Here is a 14,307-nt window from a genome sequence, read left to right on the forward strand (position 1 = left end):
CTATGTTTTATTTCGCTATTTTATGGCCGACAAACATAACATTACAGTACAATGTAGGCCTACTGTAAAAATCACAAAAGGGACGCCACTATCGCCATCATGTGAATAAATCATGGCAATTTTAATTAGTACAGCTTGATTCAGGGATTTTGACCTCTTCAAAAAGTAAATAGACAGACTAAAAGCGAGTTACTCATCACTACTGGAGGGCTGGGTCACACAGGTCAGGCCGCGAAGCCATAACACTTAACACTTCCTTCTTATCATGTCGCGGTACACTCAGTCTTAAAAAACAATATTCTTCCACACTATCTGGAAAAATATGTTATGTTTCTAATGCTCTTGACTTAACAATGAAGTCATTCTCCTCCTTGCTTCCCAATATTTCGCTGTGATGTCTTGAACTATCTGAAGGGCTGTGCAGCTTGCCAGATGATCCATATCCATTTCATCTCAAAAAGTATAAACTACAAGAAATATGAAGTATTTGGAATCTTGTCTGGAGCACGTGGCACAATCCCACGAGATGTAATTATTAACATTTGGAAACACTTCTAATTGACCTCTCAAAGTTAAAAGAACTCTTTTAGTAGCTATTAACAGCTTATTTCGTATTTACAGGAATCACTGTTATCAAATAATAAAAATCTTTATCGTCGAGTCACAAGTGAAAACATAAATATTTCAGTCCAGGGAAGCAGAACTGGGAAAGAGAGGGGTGGAAGCATGGAGAAAGAGTTTGTTGCCCCGTCCACAATCCTCGGCCTTCAATGACGTATCTGTGACGTTTCGTAAATCTCTTCTCCCCTTACCATATCCAATGACAGGAGAGTTGAAAGGAAGGGATGAGTTACTTGTTCCGGCTAATGCTGTCTGCCACAATTGTAGCACAGTTTTGCAAACCTGTTTTAGTCAATAATGGTGTGTATTCCTATGACTGAGGTTCTGGCTGATATGTACAGTATATCTGTTATCGGGCAGTACATCTCACTTGACGATATGTGTCAGAGGAATAAAAATTTGTTTATGTGCATCTGAAGTCTGAATAGTGTAATATGTAGCTAGTTGGCGATGTATGCAATGGAAGGGGAAAGGAACTGGCCACCCTACCCCATTATCTCCTGGCCTAATTGCCTCATAGGTGATGCCTTGGTGGTATCACTTGTAAGGTTCAGACCTGTCTTCGGACAGTTAACTGAACAACAATAACAACAATTGCATATGGTTTCTTCATTCCTATTTATTTTTAAAATTTTCCTTGTATATCCTCGCTATTCTTTGCCATTTGGAAACCAATATAGATGGAAAGTTTTAAATAAAATAAATATTAATAATAATAATAATAATAATAATAATAATAATAATAATCATCATCATCATCATCATCAATAACTATCAGGGTTTAGGCCATTTGGCCTGTTCCGTCTCAGGTGAAAAGCTGGTCTCTCCATCGCTTCTCTCACAAACTGGATCCCCCTGGCTATGGGAGCATAACCAAACAGAAAACATGCAGGTTCAGAGGCCTTAAGGTAGCATTCCCACCACTGAACTTTCTCAGCGATGGGTTGGTAACCCATTCTGAGGAGATTTTACTTACTCGTCATTCTCAGGAGAAACAAAGCCGGACTGATTTTATCGCGAAATAATAATAATAATAATAATAATAATAATAATAATAATAATAATAATAATAATAATAATAATAATAATAATAATAATTGTTGACAGGGATATCCCATTAATCATTATACAATGGTTCTTCTTCAACACAAACCAATCTGCTGTCGCCAAATGGCCTGTCCATAGCATCATTCATCATCACTAGGACTCGGAAGATAATGAAATATCATTTTTTTTCTGAGACATCACAGACAATACATGGCGCAATACAAACTCGTTTCACTTCAACACGTACTATAGCCTACTTTTATTTTGCATTTTTTTTTTTCGGTTTTTAATTGTCTTTTGGTCATATCTTAGGAAATGTTCTTCTTTTTGTTGCATTTTTGCTCTTTTCAGCTTACGAACGCACATTTTTATAGTGTACTCGTAGCCTATATTCGAGAACCTACTGCAGATTGCTTTAGCAATTCCATTTCGTCGTACAAGAATTATTTTCCTTTGCATCAGTCTTGACTCCTGATCACGTGTGTTACGTGCTTCCCCCCATTCAACGCAACAGAACAAATACTGCAGCCGCAGTGCCCACAGCCAGCATATTGTATCACACAAGTGAAGACGTAAAAGTGCGGAAAGAAAAACAAAGCAGAGAAAGTTCTTTTGCGACAGTCAGCGACTGAGTTTGGTGAGAATGCATTTTCTACAGATAAAATTATACTATTATTTTGATAGATTTTACTATAAAGATCACAATCATTTTTTCAGAAATTTAAGGTAATTTTATAGGTCATTTTTCTGTGATTTTTAGGTTATCAACTTCCGAGCCCTAATCATCACTTACAAGGAGAGGACATGCTCTGTATATCACCGAATGGAATAAGATTGTGTGAGATGAAAGTACAAGACGTACTGTTTAAAGTCATACCTGATATTGGTGGCCAATGACCCCTCGTTTTGGAAATATTGGCTATTGTTTGTGACATACTTCCGTTAGGTGCTCAATAGGGAAGCATTAGCCTGCGTAACTGCGTAGCCCATATGAGTTGTAATCGAGGCAACCTGAGTTCGAATCTTAACTGGTTCTATATGTTTTTCTTTTAATAATGATTAATATTGTGATCACAGTTATCTATTTACATACCTATATCATATTTCTCAATGTATTGAATGCTTCATCATGTTTTGAACAAATTACTAATTAATTAACATTGTATTGTAAAGGATAAACAATGAAATACTGCTCACGCAGTAAAGTAAGATGTGTCACTGGCGTCTGTTCTATTTCTGTAGCAGCAATTCCATTTCATTTTGTACCCGATTCATTATGATGTCATAAAAACACACAAAACATACATATTTCCTGCACCATGCACAGCAAATGAAAGAAGGTTGTCCACAGTCACACACATTTTTCCGCACTTCTGCTGCGAAACAGATATCCTTCACATTCACAGACACTTCTCTTTCGTTTATCAATTTTGATGCATACCACGTATATTTCAACATGGCTTTGAATATAGGAACTGACAACTGAAAGTGAATTAAAATAATAATAATAATAATAATAATAATAATAATAATAATAATAATAATAATAATAATAATAATAATAATAATAATATCAAGTTTTAAAAAATGAGACGGCAATAGGATTCGAACTCGGGTTGCCTGGATGACAACTCAGCATCCAACCACATGAGCTACGACCTTACACAGTCTAATGCTTCCCTATTAGGCACCTAACGGAAGTATGTCATAAACAATAGCCAATATTTCCAAAACGAGGAGTCATTGGCCACCCATACCAGGTATGAATTTAAACAGTGTGTCTTGTACTTTCATGTCACAAAATCTGATTTAATTCGGTGATATACAGAGCGTGTCCTCTCCTTGTTAGTCCTTTTCTCTGCATACTCTGTCAAACTGATAGATACAAACCTCCTGTCGCTCAATACTGGTAAAACTACATTAATACCGTTTACTACAAAGAAATCAGGTTTGTCTTCGATGAATCTGAGTCAAAATTTAGTTATTCATGACAGCAATAATTCTCAGTTAGCAATTCGTAGATGTCCAAAAATAAAAATATCAAACCAAGTAAAATACCTAGGTATTATTATAGATCAAAATTTGCGATGGGATTACCATATAAACTATCTGTGACTTAAACTACGTAAAATAATTTATAAATTTGTTTCACTAAAACATTTTATCCAAAAAATAACATTAAGACAAATATATTTGAGTCTATTATTACAGAGGAGAATAATAAAAATATGTATTAAGAAAAAAGTGGGTTATCATACACGCCTCATATACAAGGAATTTAATGTACTGAATATTAAACATATATACATATATATCCTATTAAAATACTACTATAAAAATAATAACTATAATGATTATGGTTACAGTACAAGAGGACACAGTATATCATGTCCTTTGTTTGAACCCAAATGCAATTCTGAAGCAGGACTAAGGCATGCCTCAAATTTCGGCCCGAGACTGTATAATAACTTCATTAAAAACATTCAAAATTAGCATCTTCCAATAATAAATTATTAAAAAAGCAAGCACTTCAACTGATTTTAAATACTGATTAGTACTATAATAAATTTTAATTCAATTTTATTTTGTATATGTATTTCTTCTTTTCTTCATATTTTCATTTTTGATATTATACATTTTTTATATTTCTCTCTTACATTAAATTATATATATATATATATATATATATATATATATATATATATATATATATGATATGAATCTTCCAAAATTCAATAAATATAATAGAAATAAAATATAATTTATGTATATAATATATTACTCCATTATATTATTGCATTATATTTTGTATTTATTTTACAATTGTATTATTTAATACTTTTTCATTTTGCTTTATTATTGTTCAAGGGGGCCATCGCCCCTTGTACTTTCTGGTTAACCTACTCTTCTGTGTATTTGATATAATTTTATTGTATTGCTTGTATTATTATTTTGGTATTTTTAACTTTACTTTTGCTTACTGACATTTGATTATTTCTTAAATTAAACAATTAAATAATTATTTTAGTGTAGGCTTAAGCTTGTAATAGGCCCTATTACTTTTTAATTATACAATGTAATACTCCACTCCCAGCCACAAGCCTTTGCTTCATCGGGAGTGCCAACCAAAAGAAGTATACTATTATTATCTTTCAAATACAGATTATTATTATTATTATTATTATTATTATTATTATTATTATTATTATTAAAAACCCATCTAACCAACATTCTCATGGTCTACCCCTTCTGCCGTCCAATTCATTATCTTTCACGGTATGAGAATAAAATAATAATAGTAATAGTAATGGTTGTCCTCTGCACTGAAATCTGTAACAATTTTTGTCATTTGTGTACAGCTTAACACGTGATATACATCACATAAAGTTGCTCTACCACTACAGAATTTACACATGCACTTATTCCCTTCATAGAAATGCGTCTTATTACACTCTTCCTTATTGAAGCCATGGACCGCTAATTAAATTATTGGACACAAAAATCAACCAGACTTTACAACTTTTCAAGATGAACTTATCAAATATACCTTTTGTAGCCTACTACAGAAGATTACACAGTACTGTAACTCGCATTACCCGGAAGAAGCAGACGTGCGAGGTCTGACCTGTTGGGAAATTCAGCAGTTGTAATTTTTATTCAGTGATTTCAGTGTGTTTTTTTTTGCTTGGTTATTTAACGACGCTATATCAACTACGAGGTTATTTAGCGTCAATGAGATTGGTGATAGCGAGATGATATTTGGCGGGATGAGGCCGAGAATTCGCCATAGATTACCTGATATTTGCCTTACGGTTGGGGAAAATCCCAACCGACTGAGCTACGCCAGTGGCGATTTCAGTGTTAACACTAGAGCAAGTCAATGGAGTGACGTAGCTACTCTTCACGGAACTGTAAATAATCTCTACCCTAAGCAATCCACCTCCTCCACCGTTGTGGCTATGTGGATTGGGTGTTCTCTTCCCAAGCAAACGGTTCGTGGCCCGATTCCCGGTGTGGGCAATGGAAGAGATTTATTTTCCGTCTACGGGACTGGATGTTTGTCCGTTGTCTTAGCGGTGGCCAGATCGGGGAGGTCCGCAATGGGCCCGTTAAATTTCGGTCCATATCTTTGTCCGTGTCACCGTTTTTGGCGTGTGAAATAAGTAATAGGAACGTTAAATACGAGTGTTTTACCTTTGCCGCAGCCAATCTGACAACTGTGTTTGACAAATGGCGAATGTGACGTGTATAGGAAATGGTGCCATTCTCACCTGCACTAACAACATGCTCACAAACTGGGCACTATACTATAGGACATACACCAAAAACGCTGGCGCTACTATACCCACCTTACACAGCATTGACTAGTAAGCCGGTAGGAAAGGAAAAAGTTAAACAGATGAAGAGCAAAAGAAAGACAAAAGTTCTGATGCGAAATTAGATGGTTACAAAAATTTGAAATATTACATATTATATAAGAGATGTGTGTGCGCGCGCACACTCACGCACGCACACACGCACGCACACTCACCTCTTATATTTTATAAAACAGTTTCTCCATTTTCCTTTCTTGACAAAAAAAATGTCCAATTTAAGAAACCTGGATATTACAACGAAGATCGGCGTCAGAAGTGAGGGCCTTCCATTGGTACTAACCATTCAAGTTTATCCTTGCCCAACTTCTCACCATATGAAAATTGAATGTGCAGCTGAAATATTTTTTAAATAACTCCAATTCGTTTCATTCTTAATTAGGGCTTCTGTTATCTTTAGCTCACATCTTATTCTTCCCAGTTTATCTTATCGCAGTGCATAAACTGGTAACGTTTACAATAGGTTTTGACTTGTTAAATAAATATTGATTAAACTTTATCTTAATCTTGTTTATTTTTGTCTCACGTTTTAAGTACCATGCAAACGGTCTATTGATATTATTATTCATGATAATCACTTAGGGCCCTTACACACGAGCGACTTTTAGCCGCCAAGGTCGACTGCAAAAAGCAGTCTGTCTGCCGCCGACATGAGCGGTTCTTCGACGGCAGAAGCAGTCGACATGAGCGACTCTGCTGTCGATACGAGCGTTATGTGTCGTCGGTTCCGGCGGCAGTCGAACTGCAAAAGGTGTGTCATTATTCACTCGCATTATAATAATACACGTCGAGGAAGAACTACTTTTATTATTTCTTCTTCGTCCTAGAAAAAGACCTGTTAAACATAGAAAATATTGGATACATCGGATTCTCATTCAATGAGCTATTATATGTATCCTATTATCTTTCCTGTCCTTAATTTCCCTTTTTGTTCGTTCCCTGCATTTCTCTTTTGTGGTCTGTTTTGTTTTCACTCTGTGTATTTGTTGTGCTTTGTCCAATGAGGTAGTCCCGTTATTGGGAAAGCTGAAAGAATGTCTTTCATATTATTATCATATCACAATATTACCAACCTTTACCGTACTCGTATTTTTTTGTTTTTCCACAATAATTGGTTCCAGAGACGAGAATGGTAACTATCAGACTACCAAAGAGAACATAGTGAAATAAAATCTCGAAGTAAACCTCTTGTAACACCACAATATTCTCCTTTTGCTTCGTATAATGAACAAAAAAGAACAATTCAATATGCTGCAATAAGTTCTTTCAGCAGTGAATTTCTCAAATGAGAACAGAAAGTGGCAAATGGTTCAGATCTTGAAAGCAGAAAATGATTATTGCAAAGTATGAACTCTCCATTTTAAAGCTAAATACAATGAAACTTGTAGTAGTAAAATCCATACAATCAGTGCTAATATATCATATTCATAAACTGCATCTACCATATCAAACTGATCCAGAAACTTTAGTGGAGATTTGAAATAACAATAAATATCTGGACAATGCATGTCGAGTCTATTATAACCATAAACACATTGCATTACACCTTCAAATGCGTATCTAAAACAGCTGACGTAAGTTAACCACTTCAAGAACACAGGTACATCTCTTAGAACTGCAAAGAAGCCGGAGGATAACATCAGTATAACAGAAGATACGCAAATCAAAAAAATTCCCACCTGAAAAAAGAAACAACAAATAAAATGTATTAAGTGTTAATAACATTTTCTTAAGTGTTAATAACATTTTACCAGTCATAAGTTATATAGTTAAATAAATTCTACGTATAAAAGTACTTATTATTTTTAAGAGGTCTTCCAAACTGTTTTGGGTTGAGATAATTTCAGAGTTTTCTTAACATATTGTCATTCTTAGCAGTACCGGTAACATATTGTCTACTTTCACATACTTTTATAACAGTAAACCCTCGATTTGGCAGACATTGGCAAAGAGTCCTCTGAAGTTAAGTATTTAGGCATAATTTTCGATAATCATTTAAAATGGAGCCAACACATTAATTACCTTTGTAATAAATTACGTAAAATAGTATATTATTTTGTTTTATCGAGGAATTACTTGTCAATAAGTTTATTACGTACAATATATTTAACTTTATTTCAATCGGTAATTATGTATGGAATTATAGGATGGGGTAGCTCATTGAAATCCAGTTTTAATCCACTTTATTTATTACAGAAGAAAATAATTAAAATATGTCTTTATAAACCTATTGATTTTCCATCTCAAAATTTGTTTTTAGACTTTAATGTATTTAACGCAAAACAAATTTATTATAGTGTATTAATAAAATTCATACATAAAAATCGAAATAATTTTGAATTGTATTCTTATAGTTATGAAACAAAAGGTATGAATTCTTTAAAATTGTTTGAACCAAAATTCAACACTGTTACAGTATTTAATCATAGTAGTAATTTAGGCCCAAGAATATATAACAAATTTATATTTAAATATCCTAATCTTGTCAATTCTAATAGTTCTAGTATTAAATTTAAAAAGTTATGTATGGATTTTATAAAAATTGAAAAATTGTAAATTTAAATTTATATACTATAATTGCGTAGTAGACATAAGACAAATTGTATTGTATACTTATTAATTTCAATTCAGGAATCCGCCCCTGAGCACGAGTTCTCCTCTTTCAGGGGCGAGCTAAAGCTTTTTCTATATATAATATATGTTATGTTATAATTATTAGCAAAATAATAAATAAATAAATAAATAAATTTCTTGCGGACATTTATATTACTATATATTTTTACTTTATTATTATTATCATTATCATTATCATTATCATTATCATCATTATTATTATTATTATTATTATTATTATTATTATTATTATATTATGCGGTGATGAGATTTCACACCATACAAACGTCATTATGATTAGTCGCTAGCCGAGACAAATGATAGGCCTATGTAATGAGATAAAAATGTATCTTAGTCCTGTGTTACCTAATACCAGCGTTAGAAAAATGGTACCGTATATACATTTAACATGTAACAAATACAGTATGTTCAGATTATGGTGTTGTATGAAGATAAATGCAAACAAGACGAAGACCATGGTTATCGGAAGGAAACTAAAGAACTTAAACGTGCGAATTCTAAATGAGGCAGCGGAAAAAGTGGACAGTTTCAAATACTTCGGGGTACTATAAGCAATAACATGAGATGCTGCCCGTAAAAAATAATCATTAATAAACAGTGCATCAAAGTGGAGGGCAAATTTATAAAAAAAATAAAATAACAATTTTGCCAAACTTTTACATACAATTAGTAAATCATAAAAACCCGCATTCCGACTTTTCATTAGCCATGGCTATTTTGCACAACAGTAACACTTATCTTTATTCAAATTTATGTATTTATTTATTTTAAGTACACAAAATACCATATACCGAATTTCCCACTAACACCTTAGTATATTGCAAACACTTACCTCAAGAGTGGAAATTAAAGCACCAATTGTCAGTCCTAAATGGTGACCAACGACACTTATGAGGAGACACACAGTCCAGAATTGCAGCCATCTCAAACCGTCTGTTGGTTGGCCAGTTATGAAATACCCTGTGATTACTAATAGAGTGGGGCAGATCATCTGATAAAAATTAAGAGACAAACGGTATTCTTTAAGTATGATTAAAACCATTTTAATTCCGGGAAGTAAACTGACATTCCATTTTACGTACCTGTATAGGAATATCTGAAATGAGTTTTGAGATAAAATACGCTTTCAATGAATACCAGTTGTTCAGATGTTCATGTAAAACTACTGGTGTCTCGAAAGGAACTGGAAAAAGAAAAAAACAAAACAAAATCTTCAATTATTTTGCACGATAGTATGAATTTGAGGAAAATGTTTTAACATAGAAAGATAAATATATCTTGCCGCCACGGTGGTCTAGTGGCTATAGCGCTGGACTTACAATCATGTGGACCCAGCGTACCCCCGATTTATAACCTGTGTTGAGCAAGCCCGTGGTCCAGGTAACACAGGGGTTTTCTCTGGGAGCTCCGGTTCCCTGTGGCACCAGACTCCTAAAGCGCACCCTGAGCAACGACTCTGTCGGTAAATTGGTCTATATAAATGGCTTCATATGGGTGATTGACGAAAAGTGAAGTACCCAGTATATATATATATATATATATATATATATATATATATATATATATATATATACTGGGTGTTCAGTTCAAAGTGTGTTATGGCTCGCTGTATGCCGTCATGTGGCTAGCCGATGAGCCTAGAGAATTCAATCTTCCTACACTTCCGAAGAGGTGTATAACCTATGAGGTAGAGAAGTTGCCTAGCAAGTACGGCGTTCATTCTGAAGAGTACCTACCGATACGTACGGTAACGCCGGTAGTGGCAGGAATGTGAACTGTTTGGAAATACGTACTGTCGGGATATGTGGAGAGGGTTAAGACGATTACTTACGTATTTGTTGACATTAACTTCGACGGTCAACATGGACACGGAGCATTTGATTTGTGTTGTGGAATGTTACCGTACGCAACCGATGATAACAAATACCCTGCGTACGACTTGCCGGCGCAAAACACAGTTCGAAAGAGGTTATGGTAGCACACAGATCGTACAGACCGCCATCTGTTGCTACGACGTTCAATTATACCGTACACGTTCTCAAGTTCAGATTGAAGAACGCCTTAAATAATAGGTAACTTCTCTAACATATAAGCTGAAACTCGCTTCAAATCGGTGACCCAACAACAGTGACGTCATGACACACTTTAAAATGAACACCCAGTATATATACAGGGTGTTAAAAAAATACGGGGCATAATTTTAGGTATGTATTTCCCACATGTGGACAATCAAAATAGTTCATTACAACATGTGTCCGGAAATGCTTCATTTCCGAGTTATGGCCTTCACAACATTGAAATTCACCGGAACGTTTTTCTTTCCGCAGGTCGTTGTCATTACAGAAGATGTTCAAAATGTCCACCTCCTGCTTGAATACAGACCTCACATCGATGTCTCATTGACCTGCGAACACGATCCCAAACTCCAGGAGTATTGCGTATGTCCTCAGAACATGCCACAATTCGATTCCGAAGGGATTCCAAATCAGGCACCGGAGACGAATAAACCAATGATTTTAAATGGCCCCACAAGTAGAAATCGAGAGGATTCAGATCAGGTGAGCGTGGAGGCCAAGCAATTGGGCCACCTCTACCTATCCATCGATCAGGAAACCTTCGATCCAAGTACCGGCGAGCCGTACGACTGAAGTGTGCAGGAGCGCCATCATGCAAGAAGTGAATGTGTTGACGATTGATCAGTGGAGTGTCTTCTAAAACATGAGGTACCGGTATGGTGTTTTCCAGGAAGTTTGTGTACGCCTGCCCCGTAAGTCTGTTTACAAGTACATGGGGTCAACTAATCGATCACCAATGATACCGGCCCACATGTTGAGGGAGAACCGCACCTGGTGATGAGATGGAACAGTTGCACGTGGGTTTTCATACGCCCATACATGCTAATTGTGGAAATTTGTTATGCCATCTCGTGTGAACTGTGCTTCATCTGTAAATAATACTAAGACAGGAAAGTTCGGATTTACACCACACTGCTGCAAGAACCACTGGCAGAACCTAACTCGTGCAGGGTAATCTGCTGGTGACAGGGCCTGTACACGTTGCAAATGTTAAGGATACAATTGATACTCTTTTAACAGTCTCCAGACAGTCGTATGAGGAACATTGACTTGCAACGCTACCCTTCGTGTGCTGATAGAGAGGAGTCATGTTCACAGCCTCCAGAATCTCCTCTTGTACTTCTGGAGTTGTAGATCTTAGTCGTCCCCTTCCCAAACCAGGAGAGTTAAATTTTCTATACTCGCACACACAATTCACAAAGTGCAGTCATAGAGAACGGTTGTGTAGTAAGCAGCATATGCAAGTAGGTTAGCGTGTGAAGAAGGTATGGGCGACGACCTAAATTCTTACAGGTCGCGAATCGGGTGCTTCAATGCAGGGCAGTGTTGCAGATGTTCAAAAGGTGAAAATGCTATAGTGTCGGATAGAATCAACATATTTGTGGCCGCGGCTGTTTTATCAGTTCTACTGATTATTGGAAATGTGGAGTTAAACCCTGGTCCTGGAGATACAGAAGGAAGAGTCTTCAGTGATGAAGTGTTTCGAAGAGAATGGATAAACTATATGAAAGAAACGAGAGAAGACAGACTAAAGGCAAGTGTTCTACTAAACAAAGTAGCAAGTGATATAGATACATTAGTAAACAGGTACACTGAAGTGGAAAAGAAGTTAAAGGAGGTTATCCAAGAGCAGGTGGTGTTAAAATCGATAGTTAAAAAATGGGAAGATGATAGTAGAATTAATAACATTGTAATTTATGGTGTTGAAGAGTGCAATCATGAAAAAGGAATTGATACTGGTTACGTGGTGTTAGAATTATTAACTAAGTATTTCAGTCTAAACTTGGACATAAGTGCGATAAATAACGCGTATAGAGTAGGTAAGGGAAATAAAAGACCAATTATTGTGAAATTGAACAGTTACTTTATCAAAGAACACATCATTGCCAATACGCATCAACTCAAAGGCACAAATATATTCATACAAAATGACTTTGCAAAAGAAATTAGAGAGAAACGAAAGAAGTTAATTCCAATATTAAAAGAAGCTCGAGGTAAAGGATTTAGGGCAACTTTAGTAAAAGATAAAATGAAGATAAACGGTAACATAGTTAACGTAGAGTCCTTAAATAATCAAAACATTGAGGATTTATTCAGTTGCGGTAACAAGAACAGAAATAAGGAAATAGAGACTTGTGGAAATAGAGCATCATCTACACCACACGTAAACAGAAGAAGTGCATCACGAAACAGGAAGTCTAGAAGCGTAGAGAGGACTGATAAGAATAGTAACTCATCAAGCGGGCAGAAGAAATCAGAAATAACAAATAGAAGAATTGATGAGCTTACGGCAGTGAATGATATTAGAGCATACCTAAGTAAACTAGAGAACACTGTTTTCACAGATCCCCTTAGAAGAAAGAAGAGTGAAGAAGGAAAACCTAGTATGGAAGAAGATGCTGGAACCAGTGAAGATGCTATTAGGGGAGCTGAGGCACAGACTGAGAGAACGACCAGTGAGGGTAGGCTGAGGCGCGCAAGTGAAAACTCAACAAGGAGAAGCGATTGTGGATCAACCGGCAAAGTCAGCGCAAGTGAAGATCAATTTATAAGAATGCCACATGCCGTTGGTAGTCCGGGGTGCGCGAGAGGAAGTGCTACAATATGGAGGAGCTGTGCGATACCGACCGATGGCGTAGGAGAAGGTGACGAACAGTTATTAAGAGGTAAATTGATAAATAGAAACTCTATCAGAAATAAAGTAGATTCAATCAAAACTATAGATACTGAACGAAATTACCTACTAAGAGATAGGCATCAGCAAAGACTAAATTTTCCTAAAATTAGAAACACTTATTATTAATTAAATTAGATAAGCAGACAGGTTTTGAAAAGAAGATAGAATTACGTCAAGGTTTTAAAATAATAAAAACTGAAAATAGAGAATTAAGGTAGTTATTAATGTATTCAGATAGCTATATTATTTAGTAAAGGTTCAGAAGATAATTTTGAGTTTATAAATTGCTTTACTAATATGTCTTAATTTCAATAATAATGCATTTATAATAAATTCAGTAGGCATTATAATAGTAATGAATTGATAATGAGTACATGCGACACAATAATGAAACTAAATTGAGATTGATTATGTAAGCAACTTGTCAAGTTTGTTTTTAAGCAGGTATGCGGTAGTCTTCATTCAAGTTACGCAAACGTTTCTGCTGACAAGGAAATATTGTAAGAAATAAAGACAACCTACATATAGAATGTATCGAGTCAGCTAATTCAGGTTCATGACTTACAGTATGTCGACATCTGATCATCAAATTGGAATAATAAGTTATTATTAAAGTAAGACCTAAATAATTACAATTAAATTGTGAAAAGGAGCAGATAAAATAAGGTTTAATGGCTTAATGGTTATCACGATTGGTTTAAACATGCACTAAAACCAGACGTAAGTGCAAGTTTGAACCAATAAATTATTGAGATTTGCGATAAAATAATGAGTCTAGGAAATTGTATATTTAGTATGTAGAATTACATTTGTTTATAGATCTTTTGTTATATTATTAAGTTTTGTACTTGTGAACTATATCAATAAATCAATATGATTC

General features: G+C 35.1%; 1 protein-coding gene across 2 annotated transcripts in view; it reads right to left on the reverse strand.

Annotated features, from left to right (window-relative positions):
- Positions 1-4,400: 4,400 nt before the first annotated feature.
- Positions 4,401-14,307, reverse strand: part of LOC138703128 (ATP-binding cassette sub-family G member 4-like) — a 71,476-nt gene continuing 61,569 nt past the window's right edge. For both annotated transcript variants that reach the window (XM_069830741.1, XM_069830742.1), the window contains 3 exons: positions 9,758-9,858; positions 9,508-9,666; positions 4,401-7,720 (listed from right to left, as the gene is read on the reverse strand). In XM_069830741.1, the coding sequence (XP_069686842.1) occupies positions 7,376-7,720; positions 9,508-9,666; positions 9,758-9,858 (605 nt within the window). In that variant the 3' untranslated portion in view covers positions 4,401-7,375. The remainder of the gene's footprint in view (positions 7,721-9,507; positions 9,667-9,757; positions 9,859-14,307) is intronic.

Source organism: Periplaneta americana, chromosome 7 (genome assembly GCF_040183065.1).
Source record: "Periplaneta americana isolate PAMFEO1 chromosome 7, P.americana_PAMFEO1_priV1, whole genome shotgun sequence".
Taxonomy (NCBI): domain Eukaryota; kingdom Metazoa; phylum Arthropoda; class Insecta; order Blattodea; family Blattidae; genus Periplaneta; species Periplaneta americana.